General features: G+C 42.9%; 2 protein-coding genes across 4 annotated transcripts in view; both read right to left on the reverse strand.

Annotated features, from left to right (window-relative positions):
• Positions 1-939, reverse strand: part of NXPE3 (neurexophilin and PC-esterase domain family member 3) — a 56,742-nt gene extending 55,803 nt beyond the window's left edge. The window contains exon 1 of one of the 2 annotated variants that reach the window (XM_010598615.3): positions 839-939. The gene's annotated coding sequence lies outside the window, so the exon portion shown is untranslated. The remainder of the gene's footprint in view (positions 1-838) is intronic. The other variant, XM_023559064.2, reaches the window with a different exon arrangement.
• Positions 940-5,755: 4,816 nt separating this feature from the next.
• CEP97 (centrosomal protein 97) overlaps positions 5,756-27,027 on the reverse strand; it is a 34,907-nt gene continuing 13,635 nt past the window's right edge. The window contains exons 7-11 of one of the 2 annotated variants that reach the window (XM_003418967.4): positions 21,960-22,124; positions 21,062-21,195; positions 19,900-20,671; positions 16,628-16,703; positions 5,756-14,808 (exon numbers count right to left, since the gene is read on the reverse strand). In XM_003418967.4, coding sequence (XP_003419015.1) covers positions 14,110-14,808; positions 16,628-16,703; positions 19,900-20,671; positions 21,062-21,195; positions 21,960-22,124 — 1,846 coding nt within the window. In that variant the 3' untranslated portion in view covers positions 5,756-14,109. The remainder of the gene's footprint in view (positions 14,809-16,627; positions 16,704-19,899; positions 20,672-21,061; positions 21,196-21,959; positions 22,125-27,027) is intronic. The other variant, XM_064273035.1, reaches the window with a different exon arrangement.

Below are 27,027 nucleotides of genomic sequence, written 5' to 3' on the forward strand. Positions count from 1 at the left end.
GAAGATACTAAACATAGTCAAAAGAAAGCAGAACCCAAACATCAAGCAGCGTGTTGCTGCCTCCACCGCGTGGAATCAGACAATTAGCAAGGTCTGGGAGTCCCGCCAGCTTCAAACACGCCGATGTTCCAAAGCATAATTAACCACAGTGGGCAGAGAGGAGGCCCACCAGAGCTGTATGATTCTTTCATCTTCAGGAAATGTGGCAACAATCCCCTTTTAAATAATCCAAGCGAGGAAAAAAAATCACTAAAAATTACCCACATATTTTGTATCGTTCCAAGCGGTTTCCAGACACCCTGAGAATCGCTCTCGCCAGCACCCTAGCATTGCCTGGGATGAGGCGGAGCTGGGCGACAGGACAGGGTCTCCACATCACACCTAGTAAAGTCACACTCGTTTCTCCCCACACGACCTGAATGTGATCCCCCAAAACAACAGCTGGGTAAGGCCAGGTCAGCCCAACGTGCTGGAGCACCGCCAGCCAAGAGGCGGAGGGTGCCCAGCGCACAGATGGGTCCCCAGATGGGGACGAGGGGCGTGCGTCCCCGCGCCCCAGCGCGCCCCTGCAGGCCCCCGAGGTCCCGGCTCCACTGCGCTGGGCCCCCGTAGCAGCAAGCCCGAAACCGGAGGATGGAGGTGTCGCGCCCGGCTCCCGCGCGCCCTGCCCCGGGCGTACAGCGGCTCGGGTTCCTCGGGCGGACACGGCGGCGGCCCGGGGCTCCAGCTCTGCCTCCGCCGCCGAAGCCCTGCCACCAGGGCCCTGCGCCTCCGCAGCCGAGAGCCACGCGCGAGAGCTTGGCCGCACGCCTGCACACAGCCCGCACCCCGCACTCACCGCGACCCCGCCGCGCGCCGCGCGCCCCGCGCCCGAGGCTCGGGCTGCTCTGCCTGCAGCCGCAGCTCTCTCGACGCCCGCCCCAGCTGCCCTGCTCCCGCTGTCTCCTCGCCCCGCCCCTCAGCTACGATTGGTGTAGCGCCGACAGGGGCGGGCCGACGACAGTGACTGACAGCCGCGAGGGCCCAGCCCGGACCGCAGGCGAGGCTGGAGCGGGCGCCGCAGCGCTGGGCGCGACCCGAGGCTCCGGCTGCTCTGCTGCAGCCGTAGCTCCCGCGGCGCCCGCCCCAGCTGCCCTGCTCCCGCTGTCTCCTCGCCCCGCCCCTCGGCTGAGATTGGGGTAGCGCCGACAGGGGCGGGCCGACGACAGTGACTGACAGCCGCCGGCGCCGAGCCCGGACCGCAGGCGAGGCTGGAGCGGGCGCCGCAGCGCTGGGCGCGACCCAAGGCTCGGGCTGCTCTGCCTGCAGCCACAGCTCCCGCGGCGCCCGCCCCAGCTGCCCTGCTCCCGCTATGTCTCCTCGCCCCGCCCCTCGGCTGCGATTGGGGTAGCGCCGACAGAGGCGGGCCGACGACAGTGACTGACAGCCGCCGGCGCCGAGCCCGGACCGCAGGCGAGGCTGGAGCGGGCGCCGCAGCGCTGGGCGCGACCCAAGGCTCGGGCTGCTCTGCCTGCAGCCACAGCTCCCGCGGCGCCCGCCCCAGCTGCCCTGCTCCCGCTATGTCTCCTCGCCCCGCCCCTCGGCTGCGATTGGGGTAGCGCCGACAGAGGCGGGCCGAAGACAGTGACTGACAGCCGCGGGCGCCGAGCCCGGACCGCAGGCGAGGCTGGAGCGGGCGCCGCAGCGCTGGGCGCGACCCAAGGCTCGGGCTGCTCTGCCTGCAGCCACAGCTCCCGCGGCACCCGCCCCAGCTGCCCTGCTCCCGCTATGTCTCCTCGCCCCGCCCCTCGGCTGCGATTGGGGTAGCGCCGACAGAGGCGGGCCGAAGACAGTGACTGACAGTCGCGGGCGCCGAGCCCGGACCGCAGGCGAGGCTGGAGCGGGCGCTGCAGCGCTGGGTGCGACCCGGGGCAGCTGCCGCTCTCTCCCTTGGCCCGGCGCCCCTCGCGGCCCGGCTCGTCACCGGCCCTCAGGCGTAGGGCTTCCCCGGGGAGCACGCCCCTCGCTGTCGCTGGCGAACGTGACCCTAACCGGCGGCCCCTGCTCGAGCCGCCGCTGCTCTGCAGGACGGAAAGCGATTGGCCGAGGCCGAGCGCGGTCCTGGGGGCTGTCCTGCTTCCAGCGAGCCGACTCCCTCTCGTCGGCCCCGGGGCAGCCCCTGGGTTACCCTCCGCGCACGGGGCGGGCGACGCAGGCCTGCTCGCCAGGGGCCAGGCTTTTTTCAGTTCTGGGTCGTCCCGTGTTGAGCGTTCTTCTATCGGGTAAGAGGCCGGACTGGAGTCCGTAGGCGGCCAGAAGCCCTGCTCCGTAGCCGTGGGATCCTGCTCTGCCGCTGCGGGGTTAACGGCGTCTACCCGAGCGAAGCGTGGGCCCTGGAAGTGCCCCCGCCCCAGGCCGTCGTCCTAGGCCTTGGAAGTGCACCCGCCCCAGGCCGTCGTCGCAGGCCCTGGAAGTGCACCCGCCCCAGGCCGTCGTCCCAGGCCCTGGAAGTGCACCCGCCCCAGGCCGTCGTCCCAGGCCCTGGAAGTGCACCCGCCCCAGGCCGTCGTCCCAGGCCCTGGAAGTGCACCCGCCCCAGGCCGTCGTCCCAGGCCTTGGAAGTGCACCCGCCCCAGGCCGTCGTCCCAGGCCTTGGAAGTGCACCCGCCCCAGGCCGTCGTCACAGGCCTTGGAGTGCACCCGCCCCAGGCCGTCGTCCCAGGCCTTGGAGTGCACCCGCCCCAGGCCGTCGTCCCAGGCCTTGGAGTGCACCCGCCCCAGGCCGTCGTCCCAGGCCTTGGAGTGCACCCGCCCCAGGCCGTCGTCCCAGGCCTTGGAGTGCACCCGCCCCAGGCGTCGTCCCAGGCCCTGGAAGTGGACCCGCCCCAGGCCGTCCTCCCAGGCCCTGGAAGTGCACCCGCCCCAGGCCGTCGTCCCAGGCCGTCGTCCCAGGCCCTGGAAGTGCACCCGCCCCAGGCCGTCGTCCCAGGCCTTGGAAGTGCACCCGCCCCAGGTCGTCGTCCCAGGCGTCGTCCCAGGCCCTGGAAGTGCACCCGCCCCAGGCCGTCGTCCCAGGCCCTGGAAATGCACCCGCCCCAGGCCGTCGTCCCAGGCCCTGGAAATGCACCCGCCCCAGGCTGTCGTCCCAAGGTTGGGGAAGAAGAATTAACATAAATTACGATCGACGGCTTTAAGCTTATTTGACCACGATGGGCTCTGCTCGTTCTCGTTCGAGTGTCTTCGCGGCAGGACCACCTGCAGGAGCGACCAGGCCCGTGAACGGAGCAAGAGGAGGATCTGCCCCGGGCAGCCCCTTCCCGAGCCACCGTTTCGTTCTCCCTCTTCCTTGAGGAAGTTCGGCCTTCCAGGGCCATGGGTTGTCATAAAAGGCGACTTCCGCGCCCCTCTGCCTGCCGAGGTCGAGTCCCACCCGCTAGACTTGGGCTCTGATTGGACCTGTCTCACAGGAGGTGGCCCCCGGGCACCCATCTTCCCCTTTGGCGACCTGGCAGGTAGCAGATGCTTAGCCCGCACATGCCGACTTCTAGGTCGTGGTGTAGGGCCAACCTAGTGATCCTTATTAACCCCCTTTCACACAAGCACTCATAACCCGAGGCATTTGAGTGACCTTAAATATATTTTACAGTTGCCATAGCTACAGATGAGCAGCTAAACCAACCCAAACCAAAAGCCAGTGCCGTCGAGTCGATTCCGACTCATAGCGACCCCATAGGACAGAGTAGAACTGCCCCACAGAGTTTCCAAGGAGCGCCCGGCGGGTTTGAACTGCCGACCCTTTGGTTAGCAGCTGTAGCACTTAACCACTACACCACCAGGGTTTCCCAGACGAGCAGCTAGAACCAGAGAAATCTGTCCAACACTGCTAGATTCTTAAGACATCTCTGACTGCGAAGTCACCACACTCCTACTTCAGCGCGTCCAACGCAGAACGCTACCCGGCAAAGATCCTAGCAGGCCTGGGGCTGGGCCACAGCTTGCCTCTTACTTACAGTGCCATCCTGGGCACATTCCTTAAGCTCCAGTTGCCTTAACTGGAAATTAGGGGCAACACCACCTGCACTTAGGAATAAATGAGATGACAAATAACTACCTGGTCCGGCATTCGGAATTTCTTCCTCTTGAATTCCCTATTTCAGGTTACCACACAGCATAAGGAATTTCTGACTGCTCTGTTTATGGTAATTTCACCTTGAGAGTTGGAGAAAATAAAAACAAAAACATAAGATTTGTGTGTTATGGTATGAAACCCGAGGAACTGATCTTTTGACCTATCTGCAAAAAAATGGCTTCGGATGCTACTGTTGCTGAACTTTATTTCTCTAAGCAAAACAAAGCATGGATCTTATAGGTAAATTCTCTAAGCCAAAACAAAGCAAGCCCCATTTCTGATGCAGCACCCTTAGGGGATATTCACTAGCAAATCCGCTCCATTTCTGATGGTGGATTGTAGAGGTAGGTGGTACAGCTACTGCCTTGATCCATTTCCTCAAATTAATGGGTGTCTCTTCCTTTTTTTAATCTCTTATCTGTGAAGGCCAGTTCCTTTGGCCCACATGTATGATTTAGAGAGAAATGGCATAAACTTTCCTGCCTCTTGACGTCTCCAGTTCTGTAGTCCTCAATGCAAGCTTCACTGACAATCACACTTATAAAAAAGAGATTCTGGATCCCACCACTGACCTGCTGAGTCAGCCTCTGGGACAGGAGTTATCTGAAATCTTCATTTTGTGAAGCTCCCCAGACTTTTAAAAAACTTTTTGAGAGAACTTTAGATGTACGAAAAGAGTTACAAAGAGTTCCTATATAGACAGAGTTCCGTATACCCTTCATATACTCAAAACTAAGAAACTAACACTTGTATCGTACTATTAACAAAACTAGACTTTATTCAGATCTTACCAGTTGTTTCATTAATGTTCTTTACCTGATTCAGGATCTAATCCAGGGTACTATGTTGCATTCAGTCATCATGTCTCCTTTGTCTTTTCCTATCTGTGACAGTTTTCCATCCTTGTTCTTAGTGACCTTGAAACTTTTGAAGAGAACTGGTCAGGTATTTTGTAGAACTTCCCTTAATTTGTGTTTGGTGTTTTCTCATGAATAGATTGACATTGGGATTTAGTGGAAGAATACTAGAAGTGAAGTGCCATTCTCATGACATCAGATCGGGGGAATATGATATCAGCATGACTTATCACTGGTGATGTTAACCTTGATCACAGGCTGAGGTACTATCTGCTAAGTTTCTGTACAGTAGATTCTATTTTTCCCTTTCTATTTGTTAGTAGTCAGCCACTAAATCCAGCCCACACTCAGGAGAGGGAAATTAAGCCTTACCTTCACAAGGGAGGAGTATCAAAGAATTTGTGGGTATATGTTAAACCTACCAAAATAACTAATAAATATTTGGGGGAATTTAGTTTGAGGCTCTGCAAATATCCTGTCTGTCCTTAAATTTTTGCCCACTAATTGTAGTGTTCCTTAGTGGGTCTCTCTTGGAGCAATTATTACTGTGGTGTTCTAATGGTGATTTTTTATTTCCCTCATTCCTTCTACATTTATTATTGGAAGTCTTCTGTAAGGAACAGTTGGCCCTTCTTCCCCATTCATTTATTCAACAGTTTACTTACATCAGTGTACAATCTTGAGTATTTTATTCCTTTGGTTATAACCCAATATTTATTTTGTTGCTCCAATTAATCGACCTTTGGTCATTGGGAGCCTTCTTCAGGTTGCCTACTATGTCCTTTTGACATGCCCCATCTTTTTTTTTTTTTAATCACTTCTGTCACTGTAAGATGCTCTAAGCTTACCTTGTATTTTCCCTGCCGCATCTCTGATTCCTTTTATTCAAGAGCGGTATTTACAGACCGAAATCAGGGTGCTAGGTATGCTTTTTGCTACGACAGTGTCTCTTTCTAGGCCTTCTTGACAAAACTAAGAAATAAATACGTGTGAATACTAACTCATGTATGCACATGTATCTATAGTTCTGTAATAATCTTGTACTTTTTTATCTATCTTAAAATAAATATGAGTTCATACTGTTACCTTCAACTGTAATCCAGCACCACAGGGCTCGTATTAGCATTCTCCCTTTGCTTATTTGTAACTTTTTCTCCAATAGTGAGATACCTGCCTATTATCTAAAATATACTAACTTATTTGTTCAACCCCAGTATACATAGAAAAAACCCTTGTGGTGGTGTAGTTACAAGCTACATCTGCTAACCAAAAGGTCAGCAGTTTGAATCCACCAGGCGCCCCTTGGAAACCATATGGGGCAGTTCTACTCTGTCCTATAGGGTCACTATGAGTCAGAATTAACTCGACCACAACAGATTTGGGTTTTTTTGGTTTAGTATACTGAGCAGTCGCTGTGAGTCAGAATCAACTTGACAACAGTGACTTGGGTTGCCCTTTTTTTTTTTTTTTGGTTTAGTATACATGTAAAATAGTTTCAGAATTGCTACCCTATACCCCTGTAAGAAACAAATTTACCACTGGAGTACAGTGTGTATATATGTGTCTTTACCCTTACACTATTCAATCAAAACATGGTTTTCCGAAGTTACTCAGGTCCCCCTGCCCCTTTCCTCACTGCCTTTAGTAAGGTTCTATCATATGTGGTAATACAGTTAGATTCATCTGTCTGCATTCCATCCTGAGACCCCTGACGTCCTAGTTGATATTCTGGGGGGTAAAATTTACAGACACTAAAGCTCAGTCTTTGTGGTATGCCATCTTATGGATTTTGACAAATACATGGAATCACATATCCACAACCACATAGAACAGTTTCATTACCCTAAAAATTCCCACATGCAGCCCTGTTAAAATCAATCCCTACCTCAACCCCTGACAACCACTATTTTCTGCCAGTATAATGTCTCCTTTTCCAGAATGTCATGTAAATGGAATCATACAAAATGTACTCCCCAGAGTTTGATTAGCAGAACTTTTGGGCATCCTGACCCTTGCTAACCACCAGTAACACCCACCTGGTCACCAAACTGGGAATCGGCATCAATTTAGATACACTTTAAAAAGATATAGACTCTCAACTCTGCATGTTAGATTGTATAATTTAAAATAATCTTATCTGGAGTGTGAGGTTTTATTTTCCTTCAAAGACAAATGAGAAAGTACAAGCAAAGCTTTGCTATTCTGCTGACTTGCTTTTTCGACTTCCTGTTCACAGTGTGCTCTTCTACTCCCACCAGTGGGTGTGTGTTTCCAAACCAGGCCATGCTGGTTACAGTTTATTTTAATTATATAGTCTGATTACACAGTACATGAACCTTTGAAATCAAGTGGAAAAACAGAAAATTGTCTTGGAAAACAAAATTGAGTGCTTTGGAAAGACTCAAAGATAAATTGTTTTAAAGAGTTAAAAAAAAATGCTATTGATTTAGGTAAGGGCAAGAAAAAAGACGAGAGGGAGAAATTAAAACAAAAAACCTAGATATATTCTGCATTCAGGCGACTTGACAAATTCTTTTAAATTCTCCCTGCATTTTAAAGAAACCCAAACTAGAAATGGTCCATTCTATGTAGAATTTACACACGAAAGCCACAGAACTCCAGAGTGTGTATACTCAAAACAACACGGAAAAAGAACCAAGTTGGAGGACTTACACTACCTGATTTCAAGACTTATTATAATGCTATATTAATCAAGATAGTGTAGTACTGACATATAAACAAATAAATCAATTGTACAGAATAGAATCCAAAAATAGACTCACACATATATGGCCAATTGGTTTTTGACAAAGGTGCCACAGCAGTTAAATAGGGAAAGGACAATCTTTTCAACAAATGGTGCCAGATAACCAGATAACCAGATGCAAAAAATAGTAAGTCTCAAACTTTATCACACCGTATTAAAAAATTAACTTAGAAATGGGCTCATTAGCTTAAATGTTAACAGCTAAAACCACAACATTTGAGAATACTGAATATCTTAGTGATCTCGGGTATGGCAAAAAATTTCTTAAATACATCACAAAAAGCATGAACTATAGAGAAAAAAATCAATATGTTGGATTTCATCAAAATTTAAAACTTTTACCCTTCAAAAAACATAAAAAGGCAACCCACAGCCTGGGACAAAATATTTGCAAAACAGATATCTGATGAAGGATTTGTACCTAGATTATACAGAGAACTCTTACAACTCAAAATTAAGACAACCCAGTTTTTAAAATGGGCAAATTTTTGGAATACTTCACCAAACTTTGGGACACTTAGCCAAAGATGTATAGAAGACAAATAAATAAATAGATATTCAACATCATTAGTCATCGTTGTGTGCTGTCAAGTTGATTCCGACTCACAGAAACTCTATATGATGGAGTAGAACTGCTTCATAAGGATTCCTAGACTGTGATCTTTACGGGAGCAGATCACCAAGTCTTTTCTCCCAGGAGCCACAGCTGGGTTCAAACTGCTGACCTTTCCAGTTAGCAGCCAAGCTCTTAACCATTGTGCCACCAGGGTGCCACAAGGAGATACTGCTATACATCTACTAGAATGGCTAAAATTAAAAAGACTGACCACACCAAGTGCTGGTGAGGATGTAGAAAAAGTGGAACTATTCTATCCTGCTAGTGGGAATGCAAAATGATAGAAATCACTTTGGAAAACAAAATTTGGTTTGGCAGTTTCTTAAAAAGTTAAACATACCCCTACCGTACAACCCAGCCACTCCACTCCTAGGTATTCACCCAAGAGAAATGAAAGGACACGGCCATGGGAAGGCTTGTACGTAAATGCGCAAAGAAGCTTAATTTGTAAGAGCCAACAACTGGGAACAACTGGACTCTTCATTTGTGAGAGTCATCAACAGATGAACAGCTAAAACAAATTGTAGCAAATACATACAATGGAATACCACTCAGCAATAAAAAGGAATGAACTACTGGGTGAATCTCAAAATAATTATATTGAGTAAAAGAAACCAGAGGAAATACAGGCAGCCCCCGGGGTTATGAACATCCGACATATGTACAACATAGTTACAAACCAGCCCTCATAAAGCCTATTAAAAATTCAAGATACATACGATGGCTTTTAACAATGGGCACTATTTTACAACATGTATGAAAACATTATTACTGTATCATTATGTTAAAGATGTTTTAGTGTATCTGGAAGCACTTAATGTTTCTCATGCATAGAAAGGTACACTATATACTATATACTAAGACAAACAATTGACTGACATTAGATATGAACCCTACGTAACTGTTCCAACTTATGTACAAATTCATCTTAAAGACGGATTTAGGAATGGAACTTGTGTGTAATCCAGGGACTGCCTATGGGAGGGGGGAATACAGAGGGGATGAGAAAATGTTTGGGGGTGCTGGATGTTCAGTATCTTGATTTTTGTAATAATTTCATGGGCACATATGCATCAAAATTTTTCAACCAGTCTTCTTTAAATATGTGCAGTTTATTGTAGGTCAATTATAGCTCAAGAAAGATTTTCTTTAAGTTTTTCATGATTCCCTGCTCTAACCAATCTTTTGATGAACCAACCAACTACAGGTCCTAATGTGTTCAACAAGGAAGTGTCTACTCTTGTTACTCACTGTCTTCACAGCATCTAACAATGTTATCTATGCTCTTTGAGGAATGATATCTGCTCTTCTCTACCAGCAAATTCCACTGAGGATCCAGGAAATAATGAATCTATACTGAATAAGGAAACCCTGGTGGCACAGTAGTTAAGTGCTTTGGCTGCTAACCAAAAGGTCGGCAGTTTGAATCCACCAGGCGCTCCTTGGAAACCCGATGGGGCAGTTCTACTCTGCCTTATAGGGTTGCTATGAGTCAGAATTGACTCGATGGCAATGGGTTTGGGTATACTGAATAAAACTAAATTAGCATTCCTTTCACTTCATGTTCATTTTCATAAGGGTAGGACTGTTTGTTTGTGACTTCAATTATATTACACTAATACTCAGGACCTTACTTAGCAGAGTTCTAGTTGCAACTTGTTCTGAATTTTATTCATCCATGAATTACAAACACAGTGAATAAGAACCATCACCAGCAGTCACTATAATACAGATAATTTACTCAAATGTACAAACCTTTTATTTAAAATTAGAGACACAAATACAAATTAAATAAGTATAATACAAAATATTAAGCCTTCATAAAACAGACCAAACCACTTTGTATCATCTAAAATCTAAAAGCAGTCCACAATCAAATTATTTTTAAACTCTTATTGTCAATATTAAAATTATTACAAAACACTCAAAGAAATTAAAATTAACAAAGCCACTACAGTGATTCCTGCTATCTGCTAAATCCAGTAATTAAAATTTAGTATTTTCTTATTCATATACAAATAAAAAGCACCTCATTTTTAAAAGATAATTATTTTCTCCCCAAGGCTGTGCAGACTGCTTTACTTGACTTTTCATTTTAATACGGCACAATGGGTTTGATCAGTGAAAGCAATCTCATTTAAAATGTTTAGAAAGTTCTTTACAGACCCTTTCTGCTTCACTTCAGGAATGAGGGGGTCATGTAAGTTAAAACATTACAATATAATAAATATTATTTAATAAAGTACATGCCAAAATAAAAATATACAGTACCTTATCCTTTTCATTATGAATGGAAAACCGATCAGACTCATCCTATATTTTCCCTTTTTACTGTGTATTAATTCTTCTGAAAACGGGGTTTTATATATTATTGTTATAAACCCAATTCTAAGAATTTGTGCAACAACAAAAGAAAAGTACCAAGGGAAATAGTATAGTATGTTATGCCTGTATTCTTCCTGAAATATTTATAAAAAGTGGAACTACACTTGTCTTAAGTAGATAACAGGAAAATACACTATCATAGTGTTTATGTATTTAATACAATCCAAAACAAATAAGAAAACCCACACACAAGAATGGCACCCACATTACTCAAGAATAAAGTTATTTGCATATATACAATCAATTGTGCAGATAAATGACCATTTTCCTAAAACATGCACATTATGTGGCCTTTTATAACTACACTTATAAAGCCAGACTAAACTGTGTACGTGTCAGCGGTCATGATTAAAGCTTTCAGCACCCCGGGGAGTTAAAACTTCAGCATCTGTTCTTCTGTAAAACTGTGGATGAAACAATTAAACTCAACATTTCACTAGAGAATTTTATACTTATTGGTAACCTGTCATACTCCTGTCATCAAATAAATGAACTCTTAGATGCAGTTATTTGTTTCCAAAAATTTAATTTCTACTATATTGTTCTTTAAAAAAAAAAAAAAAAGAACACATTTTAATCAAATCACATTTCTTAGAGAAAACTCACTCAGGGATCCCAAGGAATGAGTTATCTTCTACAAGCAACTCTATGGTAGGGTTCTAGTTCTCTTAGAACTTTTTTTTCTCTTTCCAAGAGAATGAAAAATGTACAGAATCCTCTACTGAATCACTAAATAGAGAGATTAATGAAAAGGGTATAATAAAATTTTCAAATACAATACCATTTAAGTTTTTACGGTTTACTTTTTACTACTACCGAGCTGTAACCTTAGACAAATCACTTAACTTCTCTGTTCCTTAGTTTTATCTTTAAAAAGATTAGAATTATAATCTCTAAGGTTCCTTCCAGCTCTTACATGGTATGATTCTGTGCTTCTACAGAAATTCCTGTTGATACATTGAATTTTTCATAAATGAAGAGAATTGATGTGAACTAAAATAGCACAGCTGAACGAAACCTCTCATGTTAGAAAAAAATACAACTGTGTTCAAAGCTCAACCTCCCAAAATGACCACACCCATTCCCTCTTAAGCCAGACCAATAAACAGCCCATAGTTACCAGAGCTGAGGTATATAAATCACTTTTAAACTATACTATAAAACCCATCAAAATGTATTAAATCTATGCCACAGAATTCCTACATTCTAATTTACATTATTTTTATTCTATCTGCATTCAAGATAATCTGTACAGTTAAGGGGCATGGGCTGCTTAATATTCTTGTACTTAAAAAGTAACAAAAAAACAGATGAGCATAAAATTAATAATTCTGTCAATTTTTTATAAAAGTATTCCGAATACTATTAATGGGCTAAAAGGAAATCCTGCTGATAAATTCTAATGTTCCAACAAATTTAGTTGTGTTTCACCATTTCTTGGAAAAAAAAAGACAGGAGAGGACGTTAGCACACACCTACGCAGGTAATACTGAACCGGGACATTTCCGCAGCTTTTATGAAAAGTTAATGTACCATGAAGTAGCACTTTGGTACTAGTGCAGTGCAAGTTGGTTTTTCTTTGTCTAAGTATGGGCAGCAAATGAGGCACTTAACTGTAAAATAGAAAAATAGGGCATTTCTAAGAAGAAATTCCAAATCATTCATAAAAGATAACTAGATTATTCAAAAAGTAAAAAATTCAATTTTTATTTAACGTGCATTCACTGTTACACATGCTTTACCAGGGAAAACAGTTTGAAGATAAGACTGCTGTTTGGGTTATAAGATAACAGAAAACATTTCCTCTGCAACAGAGTCTGGATTTCTGAGAATGAAATCCAAGTCTTCTCAACCTGAGTGCTACATATTTATAAATCCAGAAAAAGATATTTTAACAGACTTGGAGAAACATTTCTAACTATCAACAAAGTATAACATGTGATCCCTGATTTTATTCTTGAAGGATCAGAAGTTTTCATTTTATATAACTTCAAGGAAGGGGACCTAGTGACAGTAACAGAATAATGAGTAGATATTTAGCACCCAAATTTAGAGAACACTGAAGTATTGCCATAATTGTAAATAATTGTATGTTCGTGGATTGGGGAAAATCAGACATATGTTGTTCAATGGTATCAGAAGTTTCTCAAAGATTAAAATACCAAGTTTCCAAAAATTACCCTTCATTTCCAAATGCACCTATTACATTCAAGCACAATCTTATAATTTCTTCCCAACGTTACAGATATATACTCTCGTCAACAAGTAAATAAATAAGTGAGGTTTATTTTTTTCTTAACCACCACTAAACTGTATTCCAATTGTGGCACTTTTTCAGCACTTTAGATATAAAATAGTTTTTTGTTTTTTTTTTTAAAGGCATTCATGTTCTATCACTAGTGTTACTTTGAATGCTCTTCCCTACGGAGGCAGAGGTCAAAAGCGAAATAAACGGCCACAAACCTTCTGCTGAAATACATGAGCAAACATAAGCAGGAACAGAGAACATGAACATGCATTAATTTCTGGAAATATATTGGCACATATATTGCTTATCTGTAGGGTAAAAAAAAAAGCACTACATGAAAAAATAATGTTCGCCATGACAATAGTCCAAGTAGATGGAGCCTAGCATTTGCTTTCCTCACAGCTAAGAGAAACGTTCTTATGTGGTCTAAGTAAACCTGATTTTAACATGGGTGGAACACTTTACTTCATATGTTAAAACTGATACATGACATTAACTAAAGCCTTCCAGGAAAGAAATTAATAATCTCCACTGAGAAATTTTATAACCTTACCTTTTCTTCCTAAATTTGCTCAAAAGGATTTCCTTACTCTAAAGGGAGGAAAAAGGCTTAAAAAACATGTTCTTACTCCAACAAGACTGGACACTTAAAATAATTCACCATTCTCATATTTGTCATTGTATTTGTCTTAACAATTACATTCCTTAATACATAATTGATTTCCTCCTATACAGAAGAATCAAAACTCTCTTATTTATATCTTGAAGATAAAATTTCCTATTTTCTTTAAGATATTATAGTTTAATAATTTTTGAAAGGGAATAATCTGAGTACATAGAAGAAATCAGAACATCATTGATGCAATTCAGTTGTTATGAAATGAAGTGCACACCGCTCTCAATGTAATTATCGTTTGGTATGTTACAGTTAAGTAAAAGGCTAGCAAAATCAAAATGAAGACTCAGCTCATTATGTAGAATCTGGAAAATATGAGACAAGAACACAGGCCCTATATAAACAGTGACAAAAATGGGGGGAGTACTCCCCTCCAAAAAAAAAAACAAAAATGAAGCAGACAACTGAAAACATTTTTAAGTGGATTTCTGCTTCCCAAGCAACCAGACACCCTACACAGTGACACCAACGTGCAATACCTGAAATGCAGACTCACACCCTGACTGCTGTCCTGGAACTTCGGCATTTAACTTGTGATTCTCTGGTGTCTGGCTGACTTCAGCTTGCAGAGGAGACAGGCCATGAGTCTCATCTACAGAAGCACTGTCAGACAAGACATCTGATTTTTCCAGGGAACAAGCTACGTGAAGCTTACTATCTCCTATTCCTTCATCAAAATTTGTCCTCTCAGCAGCATCTTCCAGCTGTTGAACTGAAGTTAAATACTGTTCAAGCAGACTATTATCCTGCTCATTGTTTGAGCTTTCCTTACTCCGTTCACCATTTTCTTCACTAACATCCCCTAAATCTGACTCTCTGCCATATCTGACTGTGTCAATGGAATTCCCCACTATAGAACTTTCACTGCCTTCTGCGGAACTTTTTTCACATTCCAGAGAATCCTGTAAACAATGAATCTGTTCTGTAAGGGAGGAATGAAAACCAGAGTCTGGAAATTCTGGCAAGGACTTCTCTTGAGGAACCCCATCGGGAGCGATGAGCCAGTCTGAATTTCGATCAGAAGAGGGCTCCCGACTTTGAGTGAACAACGGAGGCTCCGGTGGCACCAGAGTGCTTGATTTAAGAACACCAGCATGCCAGGAGCCCAGGCGCTGGTCCATGGTCTGTTGCCAAGCTTGTAGAGACCTTACCTATAAATCAGAGGATACAGTTTTATTATAAAATAAAAAGCACGCCTCTTTGACAACTGCCCTTTGAACTTTTTTTCCAGTAGTCTTGAAGTTGGTAAATGGCAGAACCAGAGTTAGAAACTGCCTAACTGCAAAGCCTTTGCCCTTTCCGTGACACCGCCAGCCTCAGCCAGGCTGGTGTGAGTGGTACATGTTTTTGGTTACAAAAGGCCCTCACCAGGAGAGTGGGGATGGTCCAAAGCAATTATCTTGCTTCTACAGGAAAGGCAATCCACAGCACAACAGCACACATCTGGCTGACCAAAGGGCCAGTAATGTACTCAATATCCGCTGAGGCCTGTTCGATAAGACAGAATAGTGGCCACTGACACAAGTAGATCCTCTAAAATAATAGCACCATTTTAGAAGTCACATAGGGATAAGAGTTTTTAAACACTATCTAACAATACAGTATATGCAGTTCTCTAAAATACCTAAAAATATTCAAACTCTTGATAATATGACCTTTACTTTTTTGGAAACCCTGGTGACGTGGTGGTTAAGTGCTAACTAAAAGGTCGGCGGTTCGAATCCACCAGGTGCTCCTTGGAAACTCTATGGGGCAGTTCTACTCTGTCCTGTAGGGTTGCTATGAGTCGAAATCGACTTGACAGCAATGGGTTTTACTTTTTTTAATATTCTTAAAATTTCAAAAGTAAGATACACTTACTGTAAAAACTGCAAGCAAAAAAGCAATATATAAAATTTTTCGACCATCCTCCAAGGTAATCACTGATAGCAGTTTGATATACATCCTCTCAGACTTTTTTCTATGTATTTTCAAATACACAGGGTTTTTTTTAAACGTAAGTGGAACCCTGATATAGTTCTGCAACTTGCTGTTTTTCACTAAGCAACATTACTTTGGAGACTTTTCCATGTCAGTCCAAACATTTACCTTATTCTTTTGAACTGCCACATACTATTTCATCCGGAGCCCTGGAGGCACAGTAGTTAAGACATCAGGCTGCTAGCCAAAAAGGTCAGCGGGTCGAATCCACCAGGCGCTCCTTGGAAATCCTATTGGGCAGTTCTGCTCTGCCCCATAGGGTCGCTATGAGTCAGAATTGACTCAAGAGGAATGGATTTGGGTTTTTCTGGTATACTATTCCACAGTATTATTATTCCATAATCATTCCCTTACTGTTGGTAATTACAAAACCTTAAAAATAATAATTAGTTTTTAGTTTTGTGGGTCAAATCCTATCATAAAACTGTATTCTATAAAAATATTTCCAGGAAATTATTGTCAAAAAGTCTTTGATGTAATAAAATACCAGCAAAATCAATCATCTGAACTGTCCCCTAAGTGTGCTATTGCAAGACTAAAACTCTCTCTCCCAAGCAGTCATGCATTTTTAAAACATGCATACTACAGCCATCAAATACTGTCTGTCGTCATTCATCCAAATATTTCCAAATAGTGTTTTAACAAGATAAGACCAGACAAGAAGAAAGAAGAAGCTACATAAAATTTCAAATTAGGTTTTTTATATATATATTGGAAAGATGTTATTACAACATCTCTCAATTTAACTGCTTCCCTTCAGCTTTACATTACTTTATCTTCCTTCTCAAAATTATGAAAATATTTTCCTCCAGATTAAATAAAATGTAGCAAAATTCACTGTCCAACTCCAGAGTTAGTAAAAAAGTAAATAAGCCATATCCTTCACTTTGAGGAGGGTGTTTAATACCCCTGACTACTCTCTGAATATCTCAATAAATTTACAATTTTTCTTTGTTCACATATTAGGGAAACCAGAAGTAGGGGGTTTACCTGGTTCCAAAGGAATCTGACAGCCTCTTCTTGCACAAATTTTTTAATACGTTCCTCGTCTCTTTCTTTTCTCAATCTACAATAATTCAAAATACATTACTGACACAGGGAAGGGGGCTTTGGTGTGCACCTCCCGTTACAACTACTAAACACGTGCAGTGGGAAGAGGTTAATATTCTAACAGTCCTCTCCACTTTTAGAAGATGTAAGCTGAAACTTTAGTTTTAAACTATGACTCAAGTAGAAGCCAAATGAGATGTGGCTGAAGTTCAGATTATACTAATTCTACAAAGTATTGTCAGTGATAATAAAATATGAAATGGCTCTTTATCAGGCTCCAACCTCCCAGCCCCAACACAAAGGAGACAGGAGCTGCAGAAACCAATAGCTACTCAAATCCTCGAAAACCCTCAGTTTAGCACAGGCAGTCCTCAACTCACGATGTATTCCTGTTATAACGAACCACATTTATGACCATCTGTTTTTTTGTTTTTTTACACCTTATCTTTAGTAGTATGTACTAAACACAATGTTACGGCGAGTACTTTGTTGATGTCATCGTATCCGTAAATTTATATGTAATGTTTCCAAACTCCAAAGACAAATAAAGATCAGATTTATAAAGATACTGAATAAAAGGCAATAATAATGAAAACTAAAAAGGAAAAAAAATGAGGTATTCGACTTACGTCAGAACTGACTTAAGACACAGCCATCAGAAGGACCCCCTTCGTGAGTCAGGGACCACCTGTACTGAGGATCACAGCTCGAACCACCTTCTTCTAAGAGACTAACAGGGTTAACGTCATCAAACTTCAGACCCCCATTTGCCCCCGGCCCCTGTCATTTTGCTGTCATTACAGACCTCCTCACCCATCACTCCCCCTCATTCATTAAAGCTTTAGCTATGGGTTCACTGCCACCTCCTCCATATTTGCGCTATCAGGAGCTCAGGCTCCCCAGTTACACATTATCTCCCAGACTGTCATCATGACTCTGCTCTGAAGCTCTGACCCAATTCTATACTTTTTTTGGCCCTCACACCCTTCTCTTGTACCATCTAAAATGAGTTGCAGTGGAATCGATTCTGACTCATGGCAAACCCATGAATAGAGCTGTGATCTGCAGGGTTTTCAACAGCTGACTTTTCAGAAGTAGAATGCCAAGTCTTTTTTCCAAGGCACCTCTGGGTAGACTTGAACCTCCAACCTTTTGGCTAGCAGCCAAGCGCATTAACCGTTTGCACCACCTAGGGGCTCCTTGTGCCATCCACAACTCCTGAATTGTAATCAGCAAACTCCCTTGTATCCTCAACATCTTCTCTGAACTTTTCCTTTACCGAGCCAGACCCTCCTCTAAGGGCACCACGATCAACCAACCCATTGCCACTGAGTGAATTCCGACTCATAGTGACCCTATACAGCAGAGTAGAACTGCCCCATAGGATTTCCAAAGAGCGCCTGGTAGATTTGAACTGCCGACCATTTGATTGGCAGCCATAGCTCTTAACCACTACACCACCAGGGTTTCCAAGTGCACCACAGCCATCTCAACTGGCGGCTATTTTTTCTCTTATACATCAGATTCCTTCTCACCACTGTTTTCAAATGATTCTTTACCTTCCTCCTTCAAGAATACCCTACAAGACAGTTCTACTCTGTCACTCGGGGCTGCTGTAAGTCAGAACCAACTCAATGGCACCTAACAACAACAACCTCACACTTCTCCTCTTAAGCCTTCCATGTCCTTATCTCTCTCCTCATTCTCAAGTCTCAGCCATGATATCTACTTTAATGAAAACAATGGGGCATCAGACTGGACTTCCCCATCCTTCCACGTTGCCCACACCTGCTCCTGCCTCAGGCTACTCCCTCTACTTGTGCACTGGATCTCCTCTCTCCCCTTCTGGAGAGCTTCAATTCTGTCCTTCTCTCCTCTTTCCTTTGCAGCATGTTTTTTCCCTGTCTACTAAATCATTCTCATCAGCACACAGACATGCCTCGGCATCTCCCATCTTTTATAAAGAACTTTCCTGGACTCCACATCCTCCCCCAGCAACCACTCTACTCTCTTCTCCTCCTCACAGCAACACTTCCCCAAAAAAGCCACTACACTCACTCTACGGAGCCCTGGTGGTACAGTGGTTAAGAGCTTGGCTGCTAACCAAAAGGTCACCAGTTCGAATCCACCAGCCACTCCTTGGAAACCCTATGGGGCAGTTCTACTCTGTCCTATTAGGGTTGCTCTGAATCGGAATCAACTTGACCGCAACGGGTTTGGTTTTGGTTTGGATACTCATTCTTTAAGCTCTTCCCCTCCCATTCACCAGACAGCCCTTCCTAAACTGGCCTTCCCCCCAGTGTGAAACAACTCTGCTGGGAGAAGACAACTGGAAGCTTGTGCCTGGTCTCTCCTGGACTCTGTCCTGTGTGCATTTTTCTTTGCTTATTTTCATCTGTTTCCTTTCACTGTAATAAACCATAACCATGAGCATAATGCCTTTTCTCAGCTCTGTGAGTCCTAGAAAATCACTGAGCCTGAGAGTAGTGTTGAGGACCCCAACACAGTCACCAATCATCTCTAGCAGCTAAATCTAAAAGACCCTTCTCTCCTCATCCTATGGCACCTCCCATCTCTCCTGGAACACTTCCTCTGTTGGAGTTGGGACGCACGTTCTCCTAGTTTTCCTCCCACTCTGACTGCTCCTTCTCAGTCTCTTTTGCTGCTTCCTCCTCTTCCACCTGGTAATAAACATTCCTTGTTGAGGTATTAATATTCAAAATAAATTTATGACATCCTAATTTTCCTGGCAGTGAGTACAGCATGTGAGCCATGGAATTAGGGAATAATTCCTACCATGGCCCCAGGATTTTAGCTCCTTTGAATCCCTACTTCCTTTAACTCTTATGTCACCTACTATGTTCTAGTTAGATTCTCTCACCTTCCCATTTTTATACTTTTTCAGTTTCCCTACATTTTCCATGATTAGAAATATAGATGCCCATAAAGCTCTTCCATAATGCTCACATTCCTTCATTCAACATCTATTGCTATACTGCATCTATGCACCAGTCTCTGTGCCAGGGATAGGGGACGCATATCACAGTCTCTGCCTTCAAGATGTTCCTGGTCTATTATAGGAGGCAAACAAGTAAGCCAACAGTAGCAACACAGTGTGAAAATTATTCTGACCACACCAGAAACAACTCCATGTGCTGAATCAAGAATCTGACCCGCAAACCAATGGCACTTCAGCAGGACTTTTGACCTACCTCCTTATTTCATCAGTTAAGCAGACAATGTGTTCCTGCATTCTGCGTAGCCGAATTTCGTACCGCACATCTTTGGCTTGAGGGTTGTAGTTTCTGGCATAATAGCCCCGCCAACAGGCCTGAAGCTTGGTGGCTGCTTCATTCAATTTCTGAAGGGCAACTTTATCTTGCCCCAGAGCAACAGATCTTTGGGTTGAAATCCTATAGGGCTGTTTCTCTAAAGCTGTTTGAGACATGGTTTCTCCACCATGTGGGTGAGTATGGAAGACACTGTGTCCGACTGACTCAGGAAAAGATGTAAGACTATGGTTATCGTTCTTCAAGACAGCACTGGTTATCATTGGCTCAGGACAAGGCAACAGCCCAGCTTTCTCATTTATCTCTGCACTGATTTCGCTTTGCATTATTTTAACAGAATTCTCATTTGCAGCCCAGGAAGCTTTCTCCTCCTTATCCAAGTCCTGGTTTTCCAGCCCTTTCACAGATTCATCTGCAACACCATCATATTCTAGGTCCAAGTTAATACCCTGGAGCCTCAGCTCAACTGTAGGTGATACTGGAGATAATCCTGATGCAACTGGCATAAAAGTAGACTCTGAAGAGAGAAGGCTACAGTTTAACTTGTCCTCATCTGTCTGTATGTCTTCTAGGTGCAGATCATTTCGAGAATATCTTGTAGTGTGTACAGAGGCTGCAAAGTTATTCTTAACAGCACATAATTGATCATCTTTATTGCTTATTCCAACCCAAGAATTGACTTGGGTGATGGGTTCTAGAAGGATTAATAAAGAGTATCATTTACATCACTAAATATTTATAGAGTCCTTTTTAGTCATATTCTTTTAATTAAATCTAATAAAATGCCTTAATGATTTCCTCTACTATGCCTAAAACACCAAACATTTTTTAAGAAAATGAATTCTCACACTAATCTAAGAATAACCAAAGCACCAGGTCTGCATAAAAGACAGCAGAGCTATAAATGCTCCAAGATAATAGAAATAAAAGTTATATTTATGCACATATACCTACGTAGATATAGATTTGTGTGTGTGTATACAAATTAGACTCAAATGATTACTTATATTAACAACTAATAAAAAAATTATGAAAATATGTACTTTCTTCTGTTTTATGGTCCCCACCAGATCAAATGACTCACCACTTTCCTGGACTATTTGGTAATCTTGAACAGGACTTGAATGCTCAGGAACAAGGGACGACCTTGTTTCAACAGCAGCCAGAGGAGACAATTCTTCATTTTGGCTTTGATTCATCAACTGTCTCTGGTGAAACCTAAAAAATCAACATCTGATGTAATTTAATACAAAACAAACACAAAAAGAGAAAGCTTTTCTGCTTCTTAGGTAATAATGTCCAAAAGATGAACAGTTTCAATGTTTTAAAAGTAGGTATCTTCAATCACCTCCAAATTATAAGGTCTCATTTGAAAACCAGGATAGAAAAAAGGTTAAGAAACCTATTTTTCAATTGCACAGAGAGACACCCTCATCTCCGATAGAAGAAGTGACAGCCAAGTGCTCCCAGCTATACTTCTTACTGGAGCTCTGGTGGCATGGTGGTTAAGGGCTTGGCTGCAAATCAAAAGGTCAGTAGTTTGAGTCCACCAGCCACTCCTTGCAAACTCTAAGGGGCAGTTCTACTCTGTCCTATAGGATCACTATGAGTCGGAATCGACTCGATAGCAATGGGCTTTTTGTTGTCGTTGTAGTATACTTCTTACTGCTATTAAAAACCTACATGAAACATCTACATTAACGGCACAAAGACATCCTAAAAAAACCTATTCCCCCATACTGCTCAGTTCTCTCGCTCAATAAGACATCAGCAGTGCAGTTCTGAGGGGTAGGCGAGCAGATCTGCCCTGCCCGACTCAGCTCCCCTGCAGCACTGTCACCGTGACACGGGGCTCAGTGCCCAGAGGCACACAGGCTGCAGCACATGCCTCCAACCTATCAGTCAGGTCCACTAACACCTCAGAAAACCTCAGCAGGACTCCCACCTGTGATTCACCAGTTGCTGTAGATAACTGGGCTTACCTCTGCTTGCTCAAAATCTTCTCTAGTTTGGCATCCTCTGCAGTTTGAAGGCCCAGGGTAGAAGTGAGGGGGCACATTGTGGCCAAATACTGGACAAGCTGGATGTGCTGGCCGGGTCGATAAGCTCTCCCCTTGCCTTGACTATATAGCCATTCAGCTTTCAAACTGAAATTGGGGGAAATAAATGACAGGAAATAGCACTGGGTGGACAAGACATATTTTTAAGCAACAATGAGCTTCTGCCTTATCTTTATAGCACCACTGAGTATTTTTCATAATTAAACAAAATTCACTCAACTTTTTTTTTTAAAACCTAGCCTTTTCCCCATTCCCCTTAATCTAATATGCTTTAAACCTCTTTTCTTGCTTAGGGGCACTTCCATAGAATTGCATTAGTGGTTCCAAATATTTTAAAATTATTTTCAAAGAAGCAACGAATAGTCCCTCCATTTACTCTGTCAAACTGATGTGCCTAAATGCACCAATTGTGTTTAAATCCATGAGTTCATAATGACAGTTTTAAAAAAATTACTTGCTCACAGTTGGCAGAAGCTAGTGAACCAACAACTCATTATTTTAAAAGCTGGTAAATAAAAGGCAAGAATTAAATATTATTAATTCTATCTTTCCTATACAAACTACAATGGATAATGAAATAGTTGCTTCATAGAAGTATTCCAGCTAATAAAGGAATGACAGTACTGGAATTTCACTATTCTGCAATCCCAAATGACTTAACAAAGGAATTCTGGTGGCACAGTGGTTAAAGCACTTGGCTGCTAACCGAAAGGATGGTTTGAACCTACCAGCAGCTCTGAGGGAAAAAGATGTGGCAGTATCTTTTCAAAGGTTACAACCTTGGAAATCTGCTCTGCCCTATAGGGTCGCTATCATTCGGAATCACTCAATGGCAATGAAGTAGTAACGATTTAACAAATCTAGGCATTGATCTAGGCTAATAACACAAGAGACAACAAGAGCAGGGTACACGGTCATCACATAAAAATCAGTTAAGCACCTCTAGACCAAGAAGGAGAACTCCAAAAAGGAAATCAAGAAAACAATGCCATTTACAATAGCCCTCCAAAGGATAAAATACCTAGAAGTAAACTTAGCCAGTGATGTAAAAGACTTGTACAAGTAAAACTATAAAACACTACTGCAAGAAACTAAGAGGTCTACATACATGGAAAAATATTCCATGCTCATGGATCAGAAGACTCAACGTTGTAATAATGTCAACACTACCCAAAGCAACCTACAGATATACCGTAATCCCTACGCCAAGCCCAACAACACCCTTTAATAAAATGGAAAAACTAATTACCAACTTTATATGGAAAGGAAAGAGGCCCCAAAAAACCAAAACAATATTTAAAAAGAACATACTAGGAGGCCTCACACCTCCCGACCTCAAAACATACTACGTAACCACAGTAATCAAAACAGCCTGGTACTGGTTCACCATGACTGCCCTGACAGGGAACACAACAGAGAACCCCTGAGGGAGCAGGAGAGCAGTGGGATGCAGACCCCAAATTCTCGTAAAAAGACCAGACTTAATGGTCTGACTGAGACTAGACGGACCCCGGAGGTCATGGCCCCCAGACCTTCTGTTAGCCCAGGACAGGAGCCATTCCCCAAGCCAACTCTTCAGACAGGGATTGGACGGGACTATGGGATAGAAAATGATACTGGTGAAGAGCAAGCTTCTTGGATCAAGCAGACACATGAGACTATGTTGGCATCTCCTGTCTGAAGAGGAGATGAGAGGGCAGAGGGGGTCCAGAAGCTGGCCGAATGGACACTAAAACAGAGAGTGGAGGGAAGGAGTGTGCTGTCTCATTCGGGGAAGAGCAATTAGGAGTATACAGCAAAGTGTGTATAAATTTTTGTATGAAAGACTGACTTGGTTTGTAAACTTTCACTTAAAGCACAAAAAAAATTAAAAAAAAAAAAAAAACCCAGCCTGGTACTGGTTCAATGACAGACACATAGACCAACAGAAAAGAATTGAGAACGCAAAAGAAAATCCATCCGTGGGCAGCTGATTTTTAACAAAGGGTCAAAGACCGTTCAATAGGGAAGAAACACCCTCTTTAACAAACGGTGCTGGCAAAACTGGATATCCATTTGCAGAAAAATGAAATGGAATCCATACCTCACACCACACACAAATATTAACTTAAAATGGATTAAAGACCTAAATGTTAAAGCTAAAACTATAAAGTTCCTGGACATAACATAGGGACAAAACTAGTGGACCTAATTTTGGGCATAAACAATCTATCAAACACAACTACAAATGTATGAGCAACATAAGACAAATGAGATACCTCAGACCTCCTAAAAATTAAATATTTATGCTCACCAAAGACTTTACCAAAAGAGTAAAAAGAGAACCTACAGATTAGGAAAAAAAATTATGACAATGACATATCTGATAAGAATCTAATCTCTAAAATATATAGAAAACTTCAACAACTGAACAACAAAAAATGGGCAAAAGACATGAACAGGCACTTTACCAAAGAGCACACTCAGGTGACTAACAAACACATGAAGAGATGCTCACAATCATTAGCCATCAGAGAGATGCAAATTAAAACTACAACAAGACTCCATCTCACCTCTGCAAAAATGGCACTGATCAAAAAACAGAAAACAACAAATGCTGGCAAGGTTGTGGGGAGACTGGATCTTATACACTGCTGGTGGGATTGTAAAATGATATAACCACTATGGAAAATGGCATCATGCTTCCTCAAAAAGCTAGAAAAAGAAATACCTTATGATCCAGGAATCCCACTCCTAGCTATATATCCTAGAGATATAAGAGCCGTGACACAGGCAGACTCGTGCACACCTATGTTCACCGGAGCATTACTCACAATAACAAAAAGATGGAAACAACCTAAGTGATCATCAATGGATAAATGGATAAACAAATTGTGGTACATACATACAATGGAATACCACACAACTATAAAGAATAATGATGAGTCCACAAAAAATGTTGTAACATGGATGGATCTAGAGAACACTATGCTGAGTGAAATAAATCAATCACAAAAGGAGAAATATTGTATGGTCTCACTTTTATAAAAAGTGAAGACTAGGTACACACACAGAGAGCAATGTTCTTTGATGGCTACCAGGGACAGGAGCGGGAGGGAAGAGGAATCACCTTCTAGATACTGTTGTTAGGTGGCGTCGGGTCAGTTCCAACTCATAGGGACCCTATGTACAACAGAACAAAACACTGCCTCGTCCTGCGCCATTCTCACAATCATTGCTATGTTTAAGCCTATTGTTGCAGCCACTGCATCAACCCATCTCATTTAGGGTCTTCCTCTACATAGCACACACTTGTTATTTTTGGTGCTGAGAAAGCCAATACCCAGTATGGGTGAAGTCGGCACAACTTGTCCAAGGTGAATGAAGACACTAAGAAGTATGCAAGAATAAGGGACAATTTTGGTAAATGCTGTATCAAACAATTTTGCAACAACAATAACCAAAAAAATATGTGTGGTTACACAGGGAGATATCTATGCATATATGTGTATAGGAAGGCACATGAGCATATGAGTGTGCATGTATCTGTAACCATACATATACACGTATTTGTGTGCACTGCATATATACTCATGTATGTAATAAACCACATGGGGCACAGTTATGGATACCGTAGTCTCATGGGACAATTCGGTCAACTGGCATAACGATTCATAATGTTCTAGATCCTAGTTTGGTGAGTAGCTACTGAGGTCTTAAAAGCTCACAGGATCTAAGATACAACTATTTTTGTATTTCTGCTTGTCTGGAAAAAAAGAGAATGAAGGAAACCAAAGACTCAAAGAAGAAACTAGTTCACAGGACTAACAGCTCGCATGAACCACAGCCTTATCTAGCCTGAGCCCAGAAGAACTAAATGGCACCCAGCTACCACCACCAGCCATTCTGACCAGGAACACAACAGAAGGTCCTGGATAGAAAGGGAGAAAAATGTAGAACAAAACTAAAATTCCTAAAAAATGACAAGACTTACTGGACCAACAGAGACTAGAGGAATCCCTGAGACTACTGCCAGAAGATACCCTTTGAACTTGGAACTGACGCCACTCCTGATGGTCACCTTTTATCCAAAGAATAGGCTGGCTTATAAAATAAACAATATCACCTGTGAGTACTGTGCTCCCTTAAATAACCAACTATATGAGACCAAAAGGTCAACATTTGCCCTAAAACAAAGATGAGAAGCTAAGGAGGGACAGAGAAGCTAGATCAACGGAAAAAGAAGAAACAGAATGGCAATAATGAGAATGCTGAATTCTTTGATGGTTATGAGGGTGGGGAGGGAGGGAAAGGGGTATTCACTAACGAGGTTGTTGTTGTTGTTAGGTGCCATCAAGTCAGTTCCGACTCATAGCAACCCTATGCACAACAGAACGAAACACTGCCCAGTCCTGAGCCATCCTTACAATCATTGTTATGCTTGAGCTCATTGTTGCAGCCACTGCGTCAATCTATCTCGTTGAGGGTCTTCCTCTTTTCCGCTGACCCTATACTCTGCCAAGCATGATGTTCTTCTCCAGGGACTGATCCCTCCTGACAACATATCCAAAGTATTTAACATGCAGTCTCGCCATCCTTGCCTCTAAGGAGCATTCTGGCCGCACTTCTTCCAAGACAGATTTGTTTGTTCTTCTGGCAGTCCATGGTATATTCAATATTCTTCGCCAACACCACAATTCAAAAGCGTCAACTCTCCTTCGGTCTTCCTTATTCATTGTCCAGCTTTCACATGCATATGATGTGATTGAAAATACCATGGCTTGGGTCAGGCGCACCTTAGTCTTCAAGGTGACATCTTTGCTCTTCAACACTTTGAAGAGGTCCTTTGCAGCAGATAGTAAACAAGAATTATTTTAGGTGAAGGGAAGGACAACACACAACACAGAGGAAGTCAGCACAACTGGACTAAACCAAAAGCTAAGAAGTTTCCTGAATATAACCAAACACTTCAAGGGACAGAGTAGCAGGGGTGGGGTTCTGGGGACCAATG

The sequence above is a fragment of the Loxodonta africana genome, chromosome 20 (genome assembly GCF_030014295.1).
Source record: "Loxodonta africana isolate mLoxAfr1 chromosome 20, mLoxAfr1.hap2, whole genome shotgun sequence".
NCBI classification, from domain to species: Eukaryota; Metazoa; Chordata; class Mammalia; order Proboscidea; family Elephantidae; genus Loxodonta; species Loxodonta africana.